At 34.1% G+C, this 26764-nt stretch overlaps 1 protein-coding gene across 1 annotated transcript in view; it reads left to right on the plus strand.

The window, feature by feature from the left end:
• Nucleotides 1-25010, plus strand: part of LOC111513409 (tubulin gamma-1 chain) — a 44044-nt gene extending 19034 nt beyond the window's left edge. The window contains exons 6-7 of the mRNA XM_074178516.1: nucleotides 18479-18661; nucleotides 24529-25010. Coding sequence (XP_074034617.1) covers nucleotides 18479-18661; nucleotides 24529-24708 — 363 coding nt within the window. The 3' untranslated portion in view covers nucleotides 24709-25010. The remainder of the gene's footprint in view (nucleotides 1-18478; nucleotides 18662-24528) is intronic.
• The last annotated feature ends 1754 nt before the right edge of the window (nucleotides 25011-26764 follow it).

The raw sequence follows: 26764 nt of genomic DNA on the forward strand, positions 1-26764 counted from the left end.
TCAGCCTCGTGCAGAGAAGCATTTGGAAATGCATGAAAGTATCCCAAAACTGTTATACCATTGTCATCATCATCCACTTTAGTCTTCTTACAAATGATTTTTGGACGGAAGGTTCCATTCAACCTACAGTTTTTTAGTAGTCGATTTATCACATTATTATTCGGCTTCGGAAGTTGCGGATATCTTTCATGAAATACTCGGCATGTTCTACTTGCAATTCTATTGCACTCACCATAAATTATTAATAAATTCAAGAAATCTTCATTACTGTAACCTAATCTTGACATTATTCTATTATAATTGGTAGCTATCACAATCAGTCAAAACCACCAACGAAAGTCTGACGTTAAATAATTGGTTTATCTATTTGTCCAAAGCACACTAGTAGATGAACAACACCGATTCTGGACTACTTGGGAGTGGGGGAAACGTCATCGAAATCGACGCAGGATGGAACGAGTATCGTAGCGATTTAAGCGTGGAACTCCGCCCCTCGGCCCCCGTGGTACTCCACCTAACCTATCAGCTCCCTTAGTACTTCGCCCTCGGCCCCCTTATCGTAGCGATTTAAGCGTTGAACTCCGCCCCTCGGCCCCCTTGGTACTCCACCTAACCTATCAGCTCCCTTAGTACTCTGCCCTCGGCCCCCTTCAGTCACGTGATTTTAATTAAAAAAGTTTATAGTTATGAGATTCGAACCTGGATCGTCCGCGCGGTAGACATTGTCCTTAGCCTCTACACCAACGTAAGATATTGAAGGTAACTGCGAATGTTGGGTATTTTCAGCGTTAGTTTTGTCGGGACCTAAATTGACTCATTCATTAAATTTGACAGCATTTTTTTTTATTTCCGTAGAATGTAATCGTCATTATCTTGTTGAAGATAGGAAAATATACTTAGATTTGGGAAATAATTAATATTTCATATAAAGATGTGTATGTGTGTGTAAGAGCGAGAGACGCGTGTGACGTAATCGATGCAAAGAGATATGGAGATGGTATCGAGATTTTCCGGTTGCTGGCGCAAGCAGGTGTTGCCGGTTGTACAATAAATCGTTGTTTATGAGGCAATGTAGCGTTGCCGGTTTTGAGAATAATCGTGAACGACTCGATGAAAATTGGGAAGCGCGAAAGTGATATATTGATAATAATGAATCAGATTTAAGAAAAAACATTACAGATTAATGAGGCTGTATCGTTTCAAAGTGTGATCCCTCAATGTTACAAGGTATCTCAAAATACATCATTGAAAACAAACATGGCGTCGAAGTGTACAGGGTGCGTCAAAATACATCATTTAAGAAAAAACATAACAGTTCCACGAGGCTGTAAGTTTTCAACGTGCGATCCCTCAATGTGTACAAGGTATTTCAAAATACATCATTGAAAAACAAATATGACGTCGAAGTGTACAGAGTGCGTCAAAATATATATCATTTAAGAAAAAAAAACATGTCGGTTTAAAATATGATATTAATGTGTATACAGGGCGTTTCAAAATACATCATTTAAGAAAAAAACATGTCGATTCAACAGAAATCTAGCGTTCCAACATGTCGGAAGTCTCGAGTTGACATTCGAAAATGGGGAAAGCGACCGTTTTACAAACGTTTCGACTGTTTTGCATGGCACCGTTTTGCGTGCCACCGTTTTGCGTGCGTTATCGATCGTTTTTCGTGCGTTTTCGACCGTTTTCCGTGCGTTTATTCGTTATCGTTTCATCGTTATTGTCGTAACGGTTTTTCGTGTTTAAATATGACAGTCATTTATCATTTAACACGTTCCGCTAACCAAGTAAACATCATCAGGAAATGACTGAAGTCCATGCTTTGTCATATGAAGATTCATTATGCGAATTTTTATACTCCTGAACGGAACTTAACTTCTGTTACAGAGTAGTGTCGGCCAGCTAATCAGAATGGAGAAATCAAATATCGCTCGATTTATTGTGCTAGATGGAACTGAACTGGAGAATGTGGGTCGAATAATAATAATAGTGATAAAACATTAAAACCTTGAAAGTGACGTAGTAAGCGTGGGAGGTGGTGGCGTGTGTGATAATTTGTGGAAATTAATGAGTTATTACAAGAAATAATAGCACAACTGTCAGAAGGGCTCAAAGTTTTATATTCGCTAATAATGATCGGATCGTCACGTACAGCACGTCAAATGAAAGGATAAGAAATGCAGAATTCATCGACGAAGAAAAATCGAATATGGCGCAACATGTCATAAAGGCACTAAGCCAAATCTTTGTTAATGTTAGTTGAATCTCAACGTGCAGTACATCAAATGGAAGGGAAACGAATACAGAGTGTACCGACAGAGAAAAAACAAAGACGGCGTAACGAATATAATATCCAACGTCTAATGTGAAATAGCATAGGAAGAATTGCAAATTCAACAAAAATCATTGAATAAACTTGGAATTGAAAAATGTTGGGTTATGAACAACTAATTTTATTCCAATTGCAGAAGCTTGATTCAAAACGCAGAATTTATTGACAAAGAAAATGAAAAAATCATTGTATACTGAAACATATGATATATTTGGATTCTTTAGGGTGAGAAGGTTTCGAATCCATCAAAAAACGACCACTTTAGGTCGTCCGATTCCGATGATTTTGACATCAATGGATTCGTTTAGATGTCAAAAAACATAGTTAATCATTTTACGAAGTCAAAAGGACCGTATAACCTATTTTCATTATACTAGCAGCAACAAACCGATGTGGGTACTCATTTCAAAGGATTTCATTTGTAGAATATGAAAAGTATAATATACAGCGTCCAATGTGAAATAGCATAGAAAGAAGTGCACATTTAAAAAAAATCATTGAACATATTTGAAATTAAAAGTTGCTGGCTTATGAACAACTACGAGTGTAATGTAATTGCAGAACTTTTATTCAAAACACAAAATTTGTTGGCAAAAAAATGGGAAAATCATCGTATACTGAAACATATGGTATTTTTGGATTCCTTAGGGTGATAAGGTTTCGAATCCGTCAAAAACAGGTAACTTCCGGTTTTCACTTCCGGTCGTCCGATTTCGATGATTTTAACATCAATGGATTCGTTTAGATGTCAAAAAACATAGTTGATCATTTTACGAAGCCAAAAGGACCTCATAACCTATTTTCGCTATACTAGTGCCAACAGGTCGATGTGGGTACTCATTTCAAACGATTTAATGTGTAGACTATGGAAAATATAATATCGAGCGCCTAATGTGAAACGGCATAGGAAGAATTGCAAAGAGAATCATTGAAAAAACTTCGGATCGTCACGTACATCATGTCAAATGAAAGAAGAAGAATTGCAGAATTCATCGACAACGAAAAAACAAATATGGTGCAACATGTCAGAAGGGCACTAACCCACATCTTCATCAATTATAGCTGAATCTCAACGTGCAGCACATCAAATGAAAGGGAAACGAATGTAGAATTCATCGACAGAGAAAAAGCAAATCTGACGCAACTTGTCAGAAGGGCACAAAGCCACATTTTCGTTAATAATTGTCGAATCGTCACATACAGCACGTCAAATGAAAGGAAAAGAAATGCAAAATTCATCGACAGAGAAAAAACAAAGATGGCGCAGTATGTCAGAGTGACACTAAGCATCATCGACAGAAAAAAAAACGGAGACGATGCCAAGAGGGCACAAAGTTGTATCTTCACTAATAATAGTCGCATCATCACATGTAGTACTTCAAATAAAATGGGAAAAAAATCAGAATTCATGTGTTTGTTGCGCTATTCAAATCCAAGGTGACATGGATCAATGTCAACGCTGAATAGGCATCTAACAAAGACTCTTTGATTTTCTTTTGTTTCATTTCAGAATATGTCATCACTAATTTTTATATTCATATCCAAGGTGACATGGATCACTGCCAATGCCGACTCTGCATCCGGAGATACGCAGTTCTCAAAGCGACGAAACAAAAGCTCATTGTTTCATTTTAAAATATGTCATCATTTATTTTACTATAAATACGTCATGCATGGCGAAATGAGTTAGTTGCATCCGTTGAAATTGATACCAGTGACAAGTGCACCGATTCTATTTGAAAGTAAGTGTTTAAGGTTCGACTTTCGTCTTAGATGAATTTATTCCAAATGTAATTTAATTGAAAATTGGTGAGAATTGTTGAATCATTTGATCTCCAAAATTTTTCTCGATTTATATTTGTTGGATTTTTTCAGTCAAATGTTTTATATGTCGTGGTTTGTTTGAGATAGTATTCGCATATATTGTGAATCAAAACATAAAGCTTTCATTTTTTATTTTTCACAGATGGATTTACAAAAGTTGAATGCAAGTTCGGTCGTGAAGAGAAAGCCAAGTATCAAAGTAGCAGATTTGCCTGTGGAGATGCCGCAGGCAAATGTAACTGATATATCAATCGCAAACATGTTATGATTTAGATATATTTTAAAGTAATAATATTTAATATTGAACGAATAGTCATGAAGAAAATTATTTGAATTGTATTCCGAAAGCTTTGGACACCGAATGAATTCCTTAATACCTGTTGATGATCTTGACCTTCCCTAATATTTATAAACATTCATATTATGCTGAAGTTGTAACTTTGCCCCCGGTCACCGTACTACGACAAAATGCTTGATGTGCATTCATGCAACTGTATTTGAAGATAGTTTTATATTCCTATATATATTATAATCGTATCAATTTTGATGACTATGAACTTGGAATAACGAAAGATGGAATTGTGAATACTGTATGTTTTTGTTTCAGAATATCGAAGTTGAGGTTAAAATATCTTTCAATTCATGTATTCACTTGAATGGATTTGAATTATTTTATGACGATTTTTCATATTTGTCTGTGAGGATACACTACAAAAACACACTTTTCCACTATATTTCTTTATTGTTGACCGGTTTCGGCTATTACACCATTTTCAAAACTAACTGATTACATTTAAATCTGAGTAATTTATTCCTATGTTGCTTAGTCTATCATAAATGATTTGATATACCTGATATACCTGATACCCGGTACCTGCGTTTCATATACCTGTAAAATCCATGAACATAACAAAGCTTTCAATATAATGTAGGTTTTGGGATCTGGATTATGGGTTCAGGAGAGGACTATTATTTAAATCAAGTTGTTCGTTGAGGACAATAGAATTGGGATTTTTCTTTGGCCTGTTTATTTCCATAGATTCCAACATTTTCCCTTTTTCGCATGTGTGTAGGATCGCATGTGTGTAGGATTTGTCTGTATCGTTACTTTGTTATGTTTATATGTTCAAGAACTCAGAACTCCGAACAATTGAAACTCAGGTTATCTACACATAATAGACTCGTCCGGTATCTATATCAAAGGATGCTATTTTGAATGGGAATTTCGAAAAAACTACAATACGAAATGAATTTCCAAATATCACAATTAAAATTCAATGTCAAATGTCAATCATCTATAATAATGTCCTGAATAAAATTCAAGATATAAAATGTCACTTTTTGTTATATCGACCCAACGAATCAGAATTTAAAATGACAGACAAACTCATTTTCTTCATTTCTAAAATGTCCTGTTTTTGTCAACCTTGTATCTTTCAATATGATGTTTCTTCATCTCTATAAAATCTGGTATATAATTTTTTGTTATTGCATATTTTTGACAACTTTCCCTGTATATGATAAGTTTTCATTTTCAAAAAAAGATGTGTGTGATATGTATTTTATTTATTTCGGTAGTATATTATAAAGCCATTTATATAAAATATCAACGTTATTGAGACTGCAGCTGAACAAATTTCCTTTGGAATGACCCTTAAAGAACGACGTGTTTTTTTTCCAATTTTGGAATACACCACCATGAATCTTCCAAATTCAATACGGTTGTGTATATATTGAATAGGCGCAGTCTGTCCAACAAATCCCTGAATATCGACGAATTCTAGCCTCATAATGTGCAACCATAGACTGAAAAAAATGGAAACTGCTGAGATTTGAAACTCGTTCTGAAAAGGTTGCTTTGACGGTTTTGAATGTTGTTGAGATGACTCTGACTGATACTGCACACGTTGATGATGTATCATTCTGAAATAATTCGATTTTCAGTACAAACATACACTAAAAAAATACTTTTCTCAACAGAGAGGATAATGTCTTTCATGAAGTGATTGCTAAACTTACAATGAAAATTAAAAAAATCAAGTTTCATTCAAAATAATGAATTTAAAACACATATTCTGCACGTACTAAATGAAGAGAAAATATTGTATGAAAACACTACTTTAGGCAGACCATATCTATGAATGAGAATTTCAAAGCCGAAAGAAAAATGTGGTTGTATACAACCATAAACTCTTTGCATATTAAATGGAGAAAAAATTGGAAACAGTACTAAACTTAATTCCGTACAATTTCAAATGAAACGACACGATTCGGTTTTCCAATGTCCATCAACCCTTTGAACACAATAGCGTATTTTCCCGATGAAAATTCTTCTAAGTGAGAACGATACGCCTCCGTCACTCGGTGGGGCAGAAATAATACTTTATCTCCCAAATCTAACAATACCGCCTCACCAAATTTTCCTTTCACGATTTTGGCAGTGAATATCCTCTGCGGCATCTCCACAGGCAAATCTGCTACTTTGATACTTGGCTTTCTCTTCACGACCGAACTTGCATTCAACTTTTGTAAATCCATCTGTGAAAAATAAAAAATGAAAGCTTAATTTTTTTTGATTCACAATATATGCGAATACTATTTCAAACAAACCACGACATATAAAACATTTGACTGAAAAAATCCAACATATATTTATCGAGAAAAATTTTGGAAATCAAATGATTCAACAATTCTCACCAATTTTCAATTAAATTACATTTGAATAAACTCATGTAAGGAAAAAGTCAAACCTAAAACACTTACTTTCAAATAGAATCGGTGCACTTGTCACTGGTATCACTTTCAACGGATACAACTAACTCATTTCGCCATGCATGACGTATTTATAGTAAAATAAGTGATGACATATTTTAAAATGAAACAAAGAGCCTCTGTTTCGTTGCTTTGAGATCTGCGTATCTCCGGATGCGGATTCGGAATTGGCAGTGATCAATGTCACCTTGGGTATGAATATAAAAATTAGTGATGACATATTCTGAAATGAAACAAAAGAAAATCAAAGAGTCTTTGTTAGATGCCTATTCAGCGTTGATATTGATCCATGTCACCTTGGATTTGAATAGCGCAACAAACACATGAATTCTGTTTTTTTTTCCATTTTATTTGAAGTACTACATGTGATGATGCGACTATTATTAGTGAAGATACAACTTTATGCCCTATTGGCATCGTCTTTTTTTTTCTCTGTCGATGAATTCTGCATTCGTTTCCCTTTCATTTGATGTGATGCACGTTGAGATCCAACTATCATTAACAAAGATGTTGCTTAGTGTCACTCTGACATACTGCGCCATCTTTGTTTCTTCTCTGTCGATGAATTTTGCATTTCTTTTCCTTTCATTTGACGTGCTGTACGTGACGATTCGACAATTATTAACGAAAATGTGGCTTTGTGCCCTTCTGACATGTTGCGTCAGATTTGCTTTTTCTCTGTCGATGAATTCTGCATTCGTTTCCCTTTCATTTGATGTGCTGCACGTTGAGATTCAGCTATAATTAATGAAGATGTAGGTTAGGTTACACTTCGACGCCATGTTTGTTTTCAATGATGTATTTTGAGATACTTTGTAACATTAAGGGATCACACTTTGAAACGATACAGCCTCATTAATCTGTAATGTTTTTTCTTAAATCAGATTCATTATTATCAATATATCACTTTCGTGCTTCCCAATTTTCATCGAGTCGTTCACGATTATTCTCAAAACCGGCAAGGCTACATTGCCCCATAAACAACGATTTATTGTACAACCGGCAACACCTGCTTGCGCCAGCAACCGGTAAATCTCGATATCATCTCCATCTCTCTTTGCAACGATTACGTCACACGCATTTCTCGCTCTTACACACACATACACATCTTTACATGAAATATTAATTATTTCCCAAATCTAAGTATATTTTCCTATCTTCAACAAGATAATGACGATTACATTCTACGGAAATAAAAAAAAATGCTGTCAAATTTAATGAATGAGTCAATTTCGGTCCCGACAAAAATAACGCTGTAAATACCCAACATTCGCAGTTACCTTCAATATCTTACGTTGGTGTAGAGGCTAAGGACAATGTCTACCGCGCGGATGATCGAGGTTGGAATCTCATAACTATAAACTTTTTTTAATTAAAATCACGTGACTGAAGGGGGCCGAGGGCGGAGTACTAAGGGAGCTGATAGGTTAGGTGGAGTACCAAGGGGGCCGAGGGGCGGAGTTCCACGCTTAAATTGCTACGTTAAGGGGGCCGAGGACGGAGTACTAAGGGAGCTGATAGGTTAGGTGGAGTACCTAGGGGGCCGAGGGGCGGAGTACCACGCTTAAATCGCTACGATATTCGTTCCATCCTGCGTCGATTTCGATGACGTTTCCCTCACTCCCAAGTGGTCCAGAATCGGTGTTGTTCATCTACTCATACTATTAAAAAATATTAATGTGTACTGTTGTACGTTAGAGACCAATACCTCAATGTATACAAATTGTAACTTTTTCTAAGGTAGGTACATACCAATTTCGAATTGACTGATCTGAGACAGTTAAAAAACTGTCAAAAAAAATTACTTAAATTACTTAGTATAAAAAAAATGTTGAATATCCAAAATAAGTGATGAATTTAAAAAAACGAGCAAGAAAACCACGTCAGTTTCCGTTTGAAACAGTTTATCTCGAAAACGGTTCAAAATAGAAATAGTATTATCTGAACAAAGATAATGTGAAATTGGATGTAGAGCTCAAAAATGTTGAAATATACAGGGTGTTCCATTTGAAAAAATTGAGTTCCACTCATTTTTTCATGAGATCAAAGTATCTGCATTTTTTGAAGACCCTGTATGAGGCAAATGAAAATATGACTCGGAGTGAAGATCCTCATAGTATCACTCCACTCCATTTCAAATTTGATCGTTTTAGTGCAAGAGAGTTCAAGATTATCAGCATTTATAAAAGTTCATGTTTAGTAAAAAAAATATCGAAATTAATTTATACCTTCTAAACGGTAATATATAGGTATAGGGAAATAGTATATGAAGTTGTTGACAAAGTGGTAATGAATCGCTCTGGAATTTTAATACTTTTTTGTTAATAATGTCCTATACCTATCTCTATCTGTTTTCGAGATAAAAAATAAATTGTGCTAAATATGGTCCAAAACATAGCCTTAATTGAAATTAAGTACATCAGTACTCTCAATTCATGAAAAGTTGATATTTTGATGATAGTTTCGACAAACTCGAAATATTCAAATAACACCAAGAAATCGACTCCATATTATACAGGGCGTGCTAAAATTACTATTATTTCCATTGTGCATAAAAGTAGTCAAAAGTTCATTTTTTCAAATGAAACCCTCTGTATATCACTCGATAAATTGAAAGATGGTGAAAAATGCTTCAAGATGATATACATGTCCCTATACCTAAATCGTCAAGTTTTCTTAATAAAGCCGTTTTTGTGGAAAATCCAATGTGATCCAATAACTTGAACTATGTTCAAGTTATTGGATCAAAATATCACCGAGTTTGTTGAGTATGTGGAGTATGTAGCAGGGAAAAAGTGGCAACGTGGAAGTGTAATTTATTTTCGAATCCTTCGAAAAATGAAACCAGAAAAAAAACATAAAAAAATTAAAACCATTTTCCGAAATTTCTGTTTTTTCCGGATATCTCCATGTATACTCGGAATTTCAGAAATTTCTCAACGGCATATTGTTAGTCAGGTAAATGCGCAACTTTTTCACTAATTCAACCATCTTCGTATCTCTCATAGTTTCCGGTGGTGAATTTGAAACACCCTGAATATGATTTAAGTCCAAACCTATTTATTTTTCCAATCCGCCTTCACTTACAAGAAGCGACAATTTTGAAATTTTTGCTGCCTTGTGAGTATTATCAGAGAGCCTATAAAAATTCAATCTGTTTGACCCTCGTGTTGAGAACTTCGTCTTTTTCCTTGAGTTGATATTGGCCTACTATCACAATTCTTTGTGTGTCTATATAAACTGTTCTTTTTATAAAACCCTAAAAAATGTTGACAGGGAAGAAACTCACTGCTACATAATAGTATTCCTGATTTAACCTGCCTCACTGGCCTCATTTGCAAAGTAAATCGATTTTTCACATAATTTCCTCTTTATTCCAAAACACTCAAAGCCTGACGCTTTTCTTCTGAGATGAACTTCATTTGGGTGCCAAGTTCGCAGATGTCTGGAGAAATGTGAAACATCTTTATCACAAAAAAAAAAACAAAATGTCATTTTGTCTTTATAGTTTTTTATCGACTTTTTTGGTAAATTTTCACCTTTCACAATCTGAAATATGAAAATTATAATGGAGAACTTTATACAAGTGTAGAAAGGGCAAAGTTTTCTGTTTACCCCGATGAGTTACTGCGTAAAATCACAGTATTTTTCACAAATAAAAATGTTGAAGGAAAATTCGGATAGCACCTTGTATTACATCAAATGTTTCAGTTGTCAATCAACAACATTGACATAATTTCACATTTCAATACTCCTTTGACATCTGTCAAAGAAGTCAAGAAATAAATAATCAGCAAAGGAATAACTGCAAATATCTTTGAACTTTTTGTCCATTTCTGAAGGCGGAGGCGAATTTTGGCCTCCGAAACGTTAAGTATTGTATTATTTCTTAACAATTTTTTTGATAGGCAAAATTGTTAAATACGATAAGTTACTGATAAATAGAATATTTTCTTTGTGAAAAATACTTTGATTTTACGCAGTAACTTATTGGGGTAAACTAAAATGTTTGCCCTTTCTACACTTGTATAAACTTATCCATTATAAATTTCATATTTTTCAAATTATGGAAGATAAAAGATCCCAAAAAAAGTCGATAAAAAACTGATTTTTCTCCACACAAAAATTACTTTCGTTGAATGTCTTTATAGTGTTTCATATCAGTCAAAACATACTCGTACATCCTACTGTGCTCGAACCAATTAATGGAAGCACAGTGTTGTCATATGTATATGGCTCGGCTTGTAATGTACGGATTAGTTTTAGACATATACGATTTGCATATACGAATTATCCGACAGTGCCACTCTTGGCAATTTGCTGAACTATAAATTATATCTTTCGTATCAAACTGAGCCATTTTTTGGAGGGAAAAATTTGTGCGTAAATGCTATATAACGATAAATCACATGAAAAACATGAAGAATCAGGATTCACTAAGAATCGCCCGAACTTATAAGAAAATAATCACATATTTTCAAACCATCTGAACCTTTTAATATGGAAAAAGAAACCTGAGCCACATATACGGCTCAGCTTCGTAAATCTGGCTCAACATTGCACGTACAGTTCACTATAGCTGGCTCAGGAAAGGTGGAAATCTCTCTCTCTCTCTCTCTATATATATATATATATATATATATATATATATATATATATATATATATATATATATATATATATATATATATATATATATATATATATATATATATATATATACATATATATATATATATATATATATATATATATATATATATATATATATATATATATATATATATATATATATATATATACAGGGTCCTGCAACAGTGGCGCGGTGTTCCATATCTCTATATAGGAAGCAGATAGGAATCTAATTTTCTATAATATTACCTTATTGCTCTAGCTCGACAAAATAAAAATATTGGCGGTCACACAGGGTGTTCGATTTTTTCTGGGCGGATCCCAACTGTGTCTTTTTAAATGGCAACCTATATTTTTTATCGCTTTTTCGGTTTCTTCATAGAAAATAAAATAAACTTTATGTATATCTGCACTTCGAAAATATTGATGGTTTTCGAGATATCTAGCATGACAGGTTTTTTTTTCCAATATTCGTCACTCAGAATATTTGAAATTATAAAGTGGTGCCAAGTCCAGTTGAAATTTTTTTTTGGTCGAATATTCTACATTGGTAACTCTCTCAAACGATATATCTGAAATCGACCTGTGATATACAGGGTATGAAAAACCGCTTGCCAAATATTGTCAATGAAAATTTGCAAAATCTTCCTTATATTAAATGGAACACTCTGTATATTATTGATCCATAAGAAGCGCCAACGAAACCTCTACAAATTTCATTAAGTATTCCCTAAGGCTAAGTTCAATAGTTTTTCTTAAATGAGCATTTCTTTCGAAAAATGGTCATTTTTTCAAAGCGAAATCCATTTGACGACTGATAAGAATATACAAAAAATACCCTTTCCTTAAAATATCGCCCATTCCTAAAATTACCTGTTGCTAGATAAACAAGTTGCGAATTACACCACAAAATGGACGTTCTTGAATAGTTACAATAATTTCAAAAATCTCGGAATTTGTGCCATATTCTTTCGGTCTAAAACAACCTTTCAGCGAATGAAATATTTATTGGAAATCAAGTAGTCTGGCAAATGACAGAACAAAATATTTGGCTGCAAATGAATATTGAAATTTTTAGTCAATCGTGAAGTTGAACTGTCGGTATAATTTCATCAGAATGTTGTTATCAAAAAGTGATTTGATTGATATGATTTTCATATTAGGTGAATCAGACAGGAATTGTTCATTGGCAAGTAGAATTTATTCTCAACGGTATCCAGATAGAAGGCATCCAGATGAAAGATCTTTCCGAAAGGTCTTGGGACGATTCGTTGAAACTGGATCTATTAATTATTCCAAATATGAGCGCATCAAGCCAGCTACTAATGAAGATAATGAATTGCAAGTTCTTCTTGCTGTTGAAGAAGATCCTAGTAGGAGTCAACGACAAATTGGGGAAATAGTGGATATAAGTGAGAGATCAGTGCAACGAGTATTGAAAAAACATCGCTTGCATCCATACCACGTTCAGTTACATCAAGTACTACTGTATGCTGATTTCGAGAAAAGAGTGAGATTTTGCAATTGGGCCATGAACAAAATTCGTCGAAACGAATATTTTTTCAATAATATTTTATGATCGGATGAATCGACATTCCATAAAAATGGATTTGTAAATCGACATAATTATCATTATTATGCGACAGAAAATCCTCACTTATTGAGACAAGTGGATTATCAACATAGGTGGTCGATAAATGTCTGGGGAGGCATCATTGGAGAATATGTAATTGGTCCATACTTTTTTGAGGGACATATGAATGGTGCAATGTATCTCAATTTCTTACGAAATGATTTACCAGGTTTGTTAGATGATATTCCTCTTGACCTCCGCAATAGAATGTGGTTACAACATGATGGTGCACCTGCTCACTATTCGGCAGAAGTGAGAGATCATCTAAATGAAGTATTTCCCAATAAATGGATAGGACGGAATGGGCCTGTACGGTGGCCCGCTAGATCACCAGATTTGACGAAACTAGATTTTTTCTTATGGGGATACATAAAAAATATGGTTTACGTTGAGCCACCAACTTCTCCCGAAAATATGCGACTTAGAATAACGAATGCTTTTCGCAGCATTACACCAGCTGTCTTGCGCAGGGTAGAACAGTCTTTCAAACATAGACTTCAGCTCTGTATTCAAGAAAATGGAAGACATGTTGAACATATTTTATAAAAGTTTCGTTATCAACCTTAATTAAACTCTCCCTTTTGTAGTTTTGTAATTTGCCAGTTGACAAATTTGAATATCTAGAACTCAAGCTCTGAATGAATATAATAACTATTGAACTTAGCCATAGGGAAGATTTTGCAAATTTTCATTTACAATATTTGGCAAGCGGTTTTTCATACCCTGTATATCACAGGTCGATTTCAGATATATCGTTTGAGAGAGTTACCAATGTAGAATATTCGACCAAAAAAAAATTTCAACTGGACTTGGCACCACTTTATAATTTCAAATATTCTGAGTGACGAATATTGGAAAAAAAAAACCTGTCATGCTAGATATCTCGAAAACCGTCAATATTTTCGAAGTGCAGATATACATAAAGTTTATTTTATTTTCTATGAAGAAACCGAAAAAGCGATAAAAATATAGGTTGCCATTTAAAAAGACACAGTTGGGATCCGCCCAGAAAAAATCGAACACCCTGTGTGACCGCCAATATTTTTATTTTGTCGAGCTCGAGCAATAAGGTAATATTATAGAAAATTAGATTCCTATCTGCTTCCTATATAGAGATATGGAACACCGCGCCACTGTTGCAGGACCCTGTATATACAGGGTGTCCCTGGACTTCCTCTTTTCCGGGAATGTATAGATGGGGTCAAAATATCACCAGTACTTCATATAACTTTTTTTCCTAAAAGTCTTCGTAACCAAGTTACGGGCCCTCGAAGTTACAAAATGAAAAATGTTTTTCTTTGATAACTTTTCAAGTGAATATTCAAAATCATCCAAATTTTGGTAATTGACTAAACAAATGAATTCCGTCGATGAGCTTTCATGCAGGAGTCAGTTGTTTTGCTACAAAGTCAGGAACGGACTACCCCCGATGGTCCACACCCCAAAACTTTGAAATGACAGATATTTTTCAACAAAATAAGGTTACTTGGACAATTTTATGAATAAAAGTACTCGTGTGGAAAGTCGATCGGAGCAACGAGTCTTGATAAAAATGTAGTTCTACTCGACGACATGAAACCCGCTCGTCCACCATTATTTGAAATGAATAATTATCAAAGCAGAAATAATAATGATAACGTTAATTCAACAACATTTATAACAGGAATAATACAAAGTATGCTAAAATGAAGTCGTAAACAAAAAGTACAGTACCTATATGGAAGTTTAAGTCACAATTGTGATAGCAGATATTTTTTCAAAAGAAATATCAAGTTCTGTAGATTCGTGGTGTTTTCAAACTAACAAGCTACTCTACTATGAAATATCGAATTCATTCCATATTTTGTATGTACATAATACGTGTGGAATAATCACGTTTCGTGTTGATCAGTTATCTGAATTTCATGAAACTCAACATTCGAATGTTTCAAATTCTTCTTCACAGCTAAACTGTTGAGGAGTTTCACTGATAATTATAATTTTATGGGAGAAATTCTTTAACACGAATCTAAATTTAGCTGAAAAAACGCACATCGGAAAAAATATTTACTATACTAATAAAAAGCAAACGAATGAACTACAAAAACGGCTGCACATGATCAGGTGAAAAATATCCAGGGAATAATTATGTTCCATTTCTTTCACAGATGTTGACAAAAAAACCTTTTAGAAAGTTTTGATAAAAAATGAGAAACTGGAATGCGATTTTGTTTTGTTGAGTGGTGCGTTGTCATATGACTATCATTGTATTGTCAATATTCTATAGGATATTTTGAATTTTTTTGATATGGCCGAAGAGTTTACATTCAATGAATATGCAGATATGCATGTATTTTATGGACGAGCATTTTGTAATGCTGCAGAAGCTCGTCGTCTGTATTCCGAGCATTTTCCCAATCGAACGGTACCGTCAAGAGAAACATTCGAGCGTGTCGATCGCAGCTTGAGGGAGACAGGTATGTAATAATTGATAATTAATTTGAGCACGTTGTTTTATTTCGATATTATTGTAGGTACAGTTTTGCCAAAACGAGGTGGTGAGGGCGCTCCTAGGACTGTACGTACCGTTGTATTGGAGGAAAATATTTTGGAAGCCGTCGCTGATGATCCTTCAATGAGCATCAGAAATCTATCAGAACAGTTCCATACATCCAAGTCCACTATTCATAGAATAATTAGGGAACAACTGCTCCACCCATTTCACATCCAGAAGGTACATGCCATGACACCTCAAGATTTTCCAGCACGACTGGACCGATTGAATGGAGAACGTTATTTGGAGTTCATTCAGAACGATTTGAATGGACTTTTGGAACATGTTCCATTGCAAACCCGAAGAGATATGTGGTTTATGCATGATGGCGCTCCTCCTCATTTTAGTTTGATTGTGCGTGACCATCTGAACCATATTTTCCACAATAGATGGATTGGTAGAGGTGGGCCATATTCATGGCCATCGCGGTCTCCGGATTTAAATCCATTGGATTTCTTTCTGTGGGGGCATCTAAAAAGCCTTGTTTACGCTACACCTATTCACACAAGAGATGCATTGTTGAATAGAATAACATTACATTGTGAAGCCATACGAAACGACCCTGGAATGCTATTTCAAGTACAGAGAGGGTGTCTTCGCAGACTAAGAAAATGTATAGAGAGAGAAGGTGGTCATATCGAGCAGTTTCTGTAGCGGATTTTTCATTTCTGTTTGCTCTTGAGTTTCGTTAGTTAAACGTGTTTGCATTATAAAAATTCGTTATGAACATTTTACCTATCATTTCCATTTTCCTTAAAAACTAATATTTTCGAATAATGGTAGACATCTCAGGATAAATGTTGTTGAATTAACGTTATCATTATTATTTCTGCTTTGATAATTATTCATTTCAAATAATGGTGGACGAGCGGGTTTGATGTCGTCGAGTGAAACTACATTTTTATCAAGACTCGTTGCTCCGATCGACTTTCCACACGAGTACTTTTATTCATATAATTGTCCAAGTAACCTTAATTTGTTGAAAAATATCTGTCATTTCAAAGTTTTGGGGTGTGGACCATCGGAGGTAGTCCGTTCCTGACTTTGTAGCAAAACAACTGACTCCTGCATGAAAGCTAATCGAAGGAATTCATTTGTTTAGTCAATTACCAAAATTTGGATGATTTTGAATATTCACTTGAAAAGTTATCAAAGAAAAACATTTTTCATTTTGTAACTTCGAGGGCCCGTTACTTGGTAACGAAGGATTTTAGGAAAAAAAGTTATATGAAGTACTGGTGATATTTTGACCCCATCTATACATTCCCGAGAGGAAAAGAGGAAGTCCAGGGACACCCTGTATATATATATATATATATATATATATATATATATATATATATATATATATATATATATATATATATATATAAGTAGGCTATAAGTGTTTGACAACCTCATTTAGATCAATAAGTAATTTTTTGTACCCATTTGTATTTTCTATAATATTATTGTTGTTTAAAATTTATAATAATAATAATTGTTCTATGGAAATTATTTGCATTTTTTTTTAGTTGCCTCTGCTTTTTCGAAATCAAAGGTTTGTTTAAAAAAATAGCCAAGTGATTGTAACTTTGCACCAGTCATGTTAAAATTTTTATAGCACATTTTCAATTTCTCTCTAAAAATGTCCGTATTAGTAAAAATTCATCAGAAAAGTTAAACTCCATGATGAGTTTGTTATGTATACATGAATTGATGACAATTAACCGAACTTGTTTTTTAAAATTAAGGGGATATCTGTCAAAAATAAGCAAAACGTTAACTTTATCCTAGTTGCATAAAATTTGGCACATGGATATAAAATTGCCGTAGACACAACTTTTTCAAGTAACTTTTTGTTAAATTCGATCTAGAAATGCACTTTTTCAATTTTTTTCAAAATAAAGTTGAATTTGAAAAACACTGAACGTCAGTGGGTCGCAGTTGGCCGCATCATTTTAAGTTAAATTTAAAGCACAAACAAGTGCCGAAGTTAAACTTCATTGAAACTTTTAGAAAAAAAAGTTTCCCATATGGTGCGCACTTTAATGGTGACACTGTATATATATTCGGGATCGCAATGGAACATGTTCCAAAAGTCCATTCAAATCGTTCGGTAAGAACGTTTGCCATTCAATCGGTCATTCAAAACGAATGGTCCTATAATATGGTTTCCTATGATACCATCCCAAACATACACGTTAAATTTCCGTTGGTGTTTGGTTTGCAATATTCCATAGGGATTTTCTTTGGCCTATTGTGGAGATTATGAAACTGAAACTGCTTCATCAGTGAATAGAACTCGATTAATAAAAGTCATATCTTTGCTTATCCGTCTACCAATTGGCATATTCCAGTCGTACTGAAAAATCTTCAGGTGTCATGGCATTTACCTTCTGAATGTGATATTGGTGGAGCAGTTGTTCCCTAATTATTCTATGAATAGTGGAATTGTTAGTCCTCAGCTCGCACAAGATTCGACTTTTGAGAGTTGTCCTTCATAAGGGGATGACGGCTGGTTAACGGAAGAACAGTTTTTAAAAAGATTTCTTCAAGACGTGTTGAACAGCACTAGACTTTATTTTTTGGCTATATTAACCACTTTTGAGTAATTTCATCCACATATTCTTCTGTAGAAAATTTTTAATATCTTGCAACTATTTTGTTCATAATTGTATTGAAATTTTCAAATAAGTAACACTAGGATTTTGAATAATCTGATATTGAATTCATTCCCAGAAATAGTTTAGACTTTTCATTACAGGGTGAAGTTGATCCTACTCAAGTTCACAAATCACTGCAGCGAATTCGTGAAAGAAAACTAGCACAATTTATTCCCTGGGGTCCAGCAAGTATTCAAGTAGCTCTTTCTAGAAAATCACCTTATATCCAATCAGCCCATAGAGTGTCTGGTCTTATGCTTGCAAATCACACTAATATCAGTTCGGTAAGTAGTACTCATAAACATTTACTGAAAACGTTTTCTATTCAATGGTAAAGATTCAAACTTTCATTGTATAAAAATATGTACAAATGTACAAGCTGGACTCTTTTCCCAACACCAAATCGTTATTTTCAACACCTCGACACGTGTTTCGATCACCAAATGATCATCTTCAAGAGGAAGATAAAAAATACGACAAGTTACTGATAAATAGAAGATTTTTCTTTGTGAAAAATACTTTGATTTTTACACAGTAACTTATCGGGGTAAACTAAAAAGTTTGCCCTTCTACACTTGTATAAATTTTTCCATTATAATTTTTATATTTTTCAGATTGTGGAAGATAACAAATACCCAAAAAAGGTCGATAAAAAACTGATTTTTCTTCCACAAAAAATGTTTTTGTTCAATAAGATAAAACTCTTGAAGATGATCACTTGGTGATCGAAACAAGTGTTGAGGTGTTAAAAATAACGATTTGGTGTTGGGAAAAAACTCCATAATATTCATTACTACACCAAAGGTTCCAAATAACTTAGAAATATTACTTTCTGATTTTCCTCTGAATTGCTCCCTGATAATAACAGGAGACTTTAATATAGATTATAATGACGGTGATTCCTATGCTAGGGAATCACTAAAAAATTTATTTCTTACATTTGACTTGAGTATGCATGTGGAAGAAAATACTCGCATATCCCGCTTCTCTGCAACTCGCATCGATTATATTTGTAGCAATTTCAATATACAAAATGTTACTTGTTCAGTTGTCCCCTCAGGATTATCTGACCATGAAGCCTATAACTTGTTCGTTTCTCGGCGAGTCATCGAGGAAGCAGGTGCATACAAAGTTTGGTAAACTGTTCAATTGCTCAAATTTCGATAGGTTTTATATGAATTGTCTCGTGATCGACTGGCAGAGTACCTTGACTGAAACTGATCCTTTCTCTTCTTTCCATAATAAATAACTTATGTGTTTAACAAGTCTTTTCCTAATCAAAAAATTAAAATGAAAACTGAGAAACCCTGATTGACAAAAGGATTGAAGATCTCTTCTGGTAATTTGCGCTCATTGCAATATCTCAAAAAAAAATTAATAACCATTTCTTTTCTTCCTATTTCAACGTTTATAGAAAAATCTATAGATCCACTCTCCAACTAGCTAAACATAAGTACTATAACAACAGGATTGGAGAGTCGAATAACGAAATCAAAGAAACTTGGTCAATTATAAATTACCTGAGAGCGAAATCAAGGAAAACAAAAGTTGACATTTCAATTAATCCTAACTCAATTGATGAATTTTACTGCACGATTGCTCATAAACTGAGTGAGTCAATTAACACCCCTTATGATCCTCTGGTCAATCTAGATCAGTGGTCGCCAACCTGTCGACCAATTCTGGTAGCTCTCACAACGATTTCAATTTAAAAAATACAAACTGCAAAAATCAGAGAAGCTTCCGAAAATTCCACAAAAAAATCTAATTGTCATTATATTTAACATAAACAGCGGCAACGTTGCGGTGAGCGATCTGCCGCTGACGCCATCAAGCTAGAATCGGCTAGAACCGACCAGCCGGACCAGCCCCTTTGTGTTCGAGAACGATCTGGATTGCTTTGAACGGGATAAATACGCACGGCGCGGCGACATTGCGCTTAGTTTAAAACTGAACGCGTAACCAACGTCCAGCGGTTGGGTTAGTAGAGAACAAGAAAAATAATATGGCAAGCAGTTGTAAGAAGGTAAAGACATACCACTTTCATTCGGAATGGGAAGAACAATACTTTTTTACAGAAGTTAAAGATAAAAATGTGTGTTTGTTATGTAATATTTCGGTCTCCGTTGCTAAAAAAGAAAATATTGAGAGACATCATAAAACTATACATTCTAATTTTGAAAAATCATTCCCACTACATTCTGCCGCCAGAAAGGAGAAACTGAAACAGTTAAAAAAGCAGTTAATTGGACAACAATCAATATTTTTAAGAACAGTCGACAAAAATAAGGCTGCAACTGAAGCATCGTACCGTGTGTCCCAGATAATTGCACAAAAAAAGAAACCTTATGAAGACGGAGAAATGATAAAACAGGCGTTTTTAGAAGCTGCTGATTCGTTATTTGCCAACTTTAGAAATAAAGACGAGATAGTTTCAGCTATAAAATCTATGCAACTTTCTGCTAATACAGTGATGAGACGTGTAGAAGTAATGAGCAATGATATTTTTTACAGTTAAGAACTGACTTAGATAACTGTGTTTATTTTTCACTTCAACTGGATGAATCAACAGATGTCGTTGACACTGCCCAGATGGCCGTGTTCGGCAGGATGGTTTTTAGTGATTTTACGATCAAAGAAGATCTTTTGAAGTTCATTCCACTGAAAGGACACACTACTGGACATGAGTTGTTTTCTCATTTAAAAAATATTATTTCTTCCGAGAAAATTCCAATATCGAAAATGGTAAGCTCGACAACCGATGGCGCTCCAGCTATGGTGGGTTGTGATAAGGGTCTGGTGGCGTTATGTCGTAAAGATGAAACTTTTCCGCAATTTCGATGTTACCACTGCATTATCCATCAGCAAGCATTATGTGTAAATTTCCTGAAACTAAACAACGTTATGAAACTGGTGGTAAAAATTGTGAACAAGATTAGAGCTCAAGCGTTACAAAGAAGATTATTCAGAACCTTGGCCGATGAAGTTGACTGTCAATATGGGGACCTCCTCCTTCACTCTGAAGTCCGATGGTTAAGTAGAGGGCGGGTGCTGAAACGTTTTAATGATGTCCTATCTGGCATAGTTCAATTTTTCAAACAACGCGATGAACCGACTCTCCGGAACTAGAAAATTCAATCTGGCTTAGAGATTTTGGTTTTCTCGTGGACATTACAGAGAAATTAAACGAACTCAATTTGCAGCTTCAGGGGAGAGACAAAGAACTAGCGGAAATGATTTCTGATATAAAAGCATTTATCAAAAAGCTGGAGTTTTGGGAACAAAACCTAATTAACAGCGATGCCAAGCATTTTCCTATTCTTTCAGAAAAAATATCTCAAAATCCATTATGACAACAAATATCATGTAGAAATAATTTCTACCCTGAAGAATAACTTCAAAAATCGTTTTAAGGATTTCAATGAAATGGCTTTAGTAGCGCAGTTTGTTGTTTCACCCTTTATGGAAATTGATATCCAACAGTTTGCAACTTGTGTTATGCAGAACTTTGGCGAAGACATCGCTGCAACAGAAATGGAAGTCATTGAGTTTCAAAATGATTTAGCCTTAAAATCATTAGTCTCAAGTACTGAATGTATCTGGCCTATTGTAAGTAAAGACAAATATTCAGTTCTATGCCGTGTTGCCTTGAAAGTGAAAGCATTATTCAGTTCAACCTATTTGTGTGAATCTTCTTTTTCCAATATGAAGTTCATTAAGAAAAATATCGCAATCGACTTACAGATGAACATTTGGATAATTGTATTCGAATGACTGCATCAAATCATACTGCAAACATTAAAAAAAATTATCGATGAGTCTGAGTGTCCGCCTTCTCATTGAACGTGCTTTTTTATTTTTCAATGTTTATGTTCATGATAGTGCGTTACTTTTTTGTTGTTATTATTAACTATTTTTAAATCATACGTGACATGCCGTTGTGGCTGGATAAAAGTTTGTGTTTATTTTTCAAACACCTTCGTTTTATAGGTAGGAATGTAGCTATGAACAAGTACGTACTAGTAATATTAGTTTTACGTTGCGTTACGTGGCTTCCACACGGAGCTACCCACACGGGTAGCTCGCTGTTTATTCCAAAATTAACAAAGTAGCTCAACATATTGAAGAGGTTGGCGACCACTGATCTAGATAGTATTGTAATAAATGATATGCTTATATTATATGACACCAGTCTTTGTGAAATAATTGAAACTCTGAAAGATATTAGAAACAAAAGTGCTGCTGGATATGATGAAATTTCAGCACAAATAATCTTGAATTTTCCTATCGAAGCCTTAGAGACGTTGGTAGCTCTTATCAACTCTTCATTTAGAACTGGTCTCTTTCCCTCTTGTTTGAAAACTTCGGTAGTTATCCCTCTTCATAAAGGAGAAGATTTAGATAATCCCTCTAATATTCGCCCTATTTCTCTAATACCAACGATATCGAAAGCCATTGAAAAACTAGTTAAGATTCGAATGAATGATTTCTTGTTTTTAATCATATCATAAGTAAAGATCAATTTGGGTTCCAGATCAGAAATAGCACTCATGATGCAATTTTTTCTTTTCTGTACGATCTTTATTCAGAAATAAATGCTGGTGATGCAGCCGCAGCAGTTTTCTTCGATCTCTCTAAAGCATTCGACTTCGTTAATCACAATATACTGCTTAGAAAACTCAACCGTTATGGGTTCAAGGGCACAACTTATCAATGGTTTGAATCATATCTCACAGGACGAGATCAAATGGTCCGAACAACATAAATCTCAGAAAGAAGGGCAATCGATAGTGGTGTACCACAGGGATCCGTGCTGGGACCAGTTCTCTTTCTATTATATGTAAATGATTGGACGAAGATCAACATATCGGGCAGCTTTACACTTTTCGCGGATGACACCACCATCTTGTGGAAAGAGAAAAATGAAATCGAACTACATAAAATAATAACTTCTGACTTGGAAAAAATTAAAATGTGGTGTGACGCTAATTTGCTTTCTCTGAATGTTACTAAAACAAATATAATATCATTCAAATTTTTTGGGTGTATTGATTGATCATAGGTTTAAGTTTGATGAACACGTCCGACAGCTCAGAAGTAAAATTTCCTATGGGTGTTATGCAGTGAGGGTAGTTTCTAAGGAGTTGAATTTTAGTACTGCAAAAACGGCCTAGTATGCATTAATTGACTCCCAAATTCGATATGGGATACCTTTTTGGGGAGCATGTTGTCCAACCCTCTTGTCTTCTATATTGATTATTCAGAAAAGAGCTGTAAGATACCTCTGTAAGGTAAAACCAAGAGACTCTTGCAGAGAACTCTTTATTAATAATCAAATATTAACTGTCATTGCACTTCTCATCTTGGAGACAGTATGGTGAATAAACACAAATCAAAATATAATGTAGCGACTTTACCCTATTCAATTCGAAATACGGAGTTTAGTCTCAGGCTCCCAATTCCCACCTCTAACTCAGTCAAAGATTCAATATTTTACAATGGTGCTAAAATTTACAATCATCTGCCAGTCGATGTAAGGTCCTCTAATTTGACAGGCAAGCGTTTTAGAAAGGCTGTAAAGAATTTTTTAGTAGATAAGCCCTATTACAGTCTACAAGAATACTGTGTAGACACCTTTTAGCATGTTTATTGTATATGTTATGGTATGACCATGTATCACGGATTTTAGACGAAAAGTTATATTATAACTTGATTATTTTTTAAGTTTATTCGCTAATTTTTTTTTTATTATCTTTTTAACTTGATTTTTATTTATATTGATTAGTTATATTTAATTGTCCTTATTGCTTAAGCTTATGTTTGTATTTTACTAGTTAAACGAAATTTCTTTATTATCTACTATGACTTGCGATTTTACTTATATTAATAAGTTATATGAATTGTCCTATTGCTCAAGCTTTGTCAACAAGTTGCCCTTAAGACAATAAAGCATATTTATTATTATTACTATTATTATTAAACAGTACATCATAAGATGTACAAGCAGCAAAAAAGTATAGAAAATGTAATAATAGAATAACAGTAAAAAATCTAAAAGGAAAAATTAAAAAGTTTTCATATTCTTACATATTTGTTACATATTACATATTTCTTACATATTTATTATTTATTTATATTGAAAATTTTATAGTTGTTTGATCGAGCCTTGACCCAATATGACAAGCTGAGAAAAAGAGAGGCATTCCTGGACCAATTTCGTAAAGAAGATATGTTTAGGGAAAATCTGGATGAACTAGATTCCAGTCGAGAAGTTGTTCAGGATCTAGTGGATGAATATATTGCAGCCACTCAAGAAAATTACTGTTCCTAAGACAGTATTGGTGCGATAATAAGAATGCTACAGTTGCCATAATTTATATCACAGAAAAATTAGTTCTTAACTTATTTTGTGTTCACCTTTTTATTTTGAATATAAAGACAACTGGCCAATTTTTACTATACGAGGTTTACAAAGTTATGGCATGTTTCCTAAATCCCTTAATGGCAATTTTTTTGTAATCTTTATTCAGTAATTTTACTTTTCTTTAGCACAATCGTTCAGTTTGCCCTTTCATTGTGTACAATAGATATGAATTTTCAAATAATTTTTTATAATAAACATAATTAAAACTACTTATAATTTGTATTTTTATATCTTGTAACAAGTTTGTGTAATAATAATAGTTTTGGAAATAATTTTGTGAAAGTTCCAGAGTTTATATGGATTTTCGGTAATTACAAAAGTTCAACTTGACTCTAAACTGTTGTTGAAAAAGTTCTGCAAAAAAAATTATATAAATAGTTTTCCTCAATCGATTTTCTGGTTAATCTTTGACATAAAAAATCATCTATATAAAATTATTGATAAAAGGATGGATAGAATCAGACAGTGTTGATGTAAGTGTATATAATTATCAACTTCTCCACTTTGAACTTTCCAAACATGAATAGAAATAATTCATCAACTCAGTCGTCAATTCATTTATGATATTTTAGAAGTAAATGCAAATTTCTCAGTAATGTTTTCAAATTCCAATCTTTGATTGGGTTCATTTTTTTTTAAGACTACTGTTTGGGCAGAATCACATAAGTTATATTTTTCACAAACACATGTTTTGATAGTTTCCAGAAAGAAACTGTTTTTTATTGGAAAGAAAGTTTTTGGCTTTCTACTACTCCATCTTGATACAAAAAAAAATGAGGGAATCTTCCAAAGAAAGGAATGAAATAATCAATTTGAAAATAAGTAACACTATACATGGATGTGTAGATCATGCAAAGAAGTAACTCAGACACAAACTGAAAGTCCTCCTGTTTTTTTTTTATTAATGATACAAATTATTTATTGGACAATAAGTACACAATAAATATGAATGTGTGCATACTTGTTAGCTTGAACACAAGGGCTTTCTATAGATATCACCAAATCTATTTTCACTGCTTCTTTGAGAATGTGCACCAACGTTTAATAACCGCCAGGTCACTTCTATTAATAAGCACCATTATCTTTAGAATGTGCTCAGGCACTGAACTTTGACGGAGAATTTGTTATTATGCTGATTATGTATATTATTGTCACAGTCTAAAAACCGTGTTTAATCAACTCAACCTCTGCTGGGGAATCGCACGTTAAAGGGTAGGTCCTCGTTAATGCTCAGTTCACACAAGTTTCAACTTTTGAGGGTTGTCTTTCGTAGGGGGAAACAGCTGGTTAGAAAGAGATTTTACCAGATTCTAAAATAACTTTATATCTCTTGGAGCTGATAACACTCCTGGAAGTAACCTTCACTGTTAGAAACACAGTCATTCAATTGCTGGAGATGAATTTTAAAAAACCAGAGTTTTTTTTCTTTTGGGGAACCGTCTGACTTTCTTTCTTCCAGTCTCCAGTCTTTTAACCTTATTGCGTTTTTTCTCCCATTTTTTCATGACACATTTGCCAACAATCTTATTCCCTTAAATAGGATCCAGAGCCTCACATGAAACATGATGAGCAGTCCCTGTCCCTTTGTTGCATTGTCTGCAGCTATTATCTCTGTTGTACAGCTCTATTTCGATTAGGTGTACTCTAAATAGACAATGTGGCGAATAGCTCTTTAATCATACTGAGGCTTTATTGTCCAAGTTATTGTCAAAGCTTGTTATAGAAGATGAACAATAGGCCAGTCTCAAATTACCTACACAGTAGGTTAACGGACTGAGACCTATCAGAAAATAACTACTCCCCTGGCTAATACCACGAAGGGCGTTGGATTATATCCGACAGGTGTCAGTGCTGGATTCTTCACTGAAGTTATTGCATATTCTGTTGGTGATACAACTGCCGCGATCGCCAACAGCGATGCATTAATACATAGGACAAAAACGGTTATATAGTTCCTTATTCA

Source organism: Leptinotarsa decemlineata, unplaced genomic scaffold (assembly GCF_025532065.1).
Source record: "Leptinotarsa decemlineata unplaced genomic scaffold, Ldec_3_MD MMD2_tig00003902_RagTag_RagTag, whole genome shotgun sequence".
Taxonomy (NCBI): Eukaryota; Metazoa; Arthropoda; class Insecta; order Coleoptera; family Chrysomelidae; genus Leptinotarsa; species Leptinotarsa decemlineata.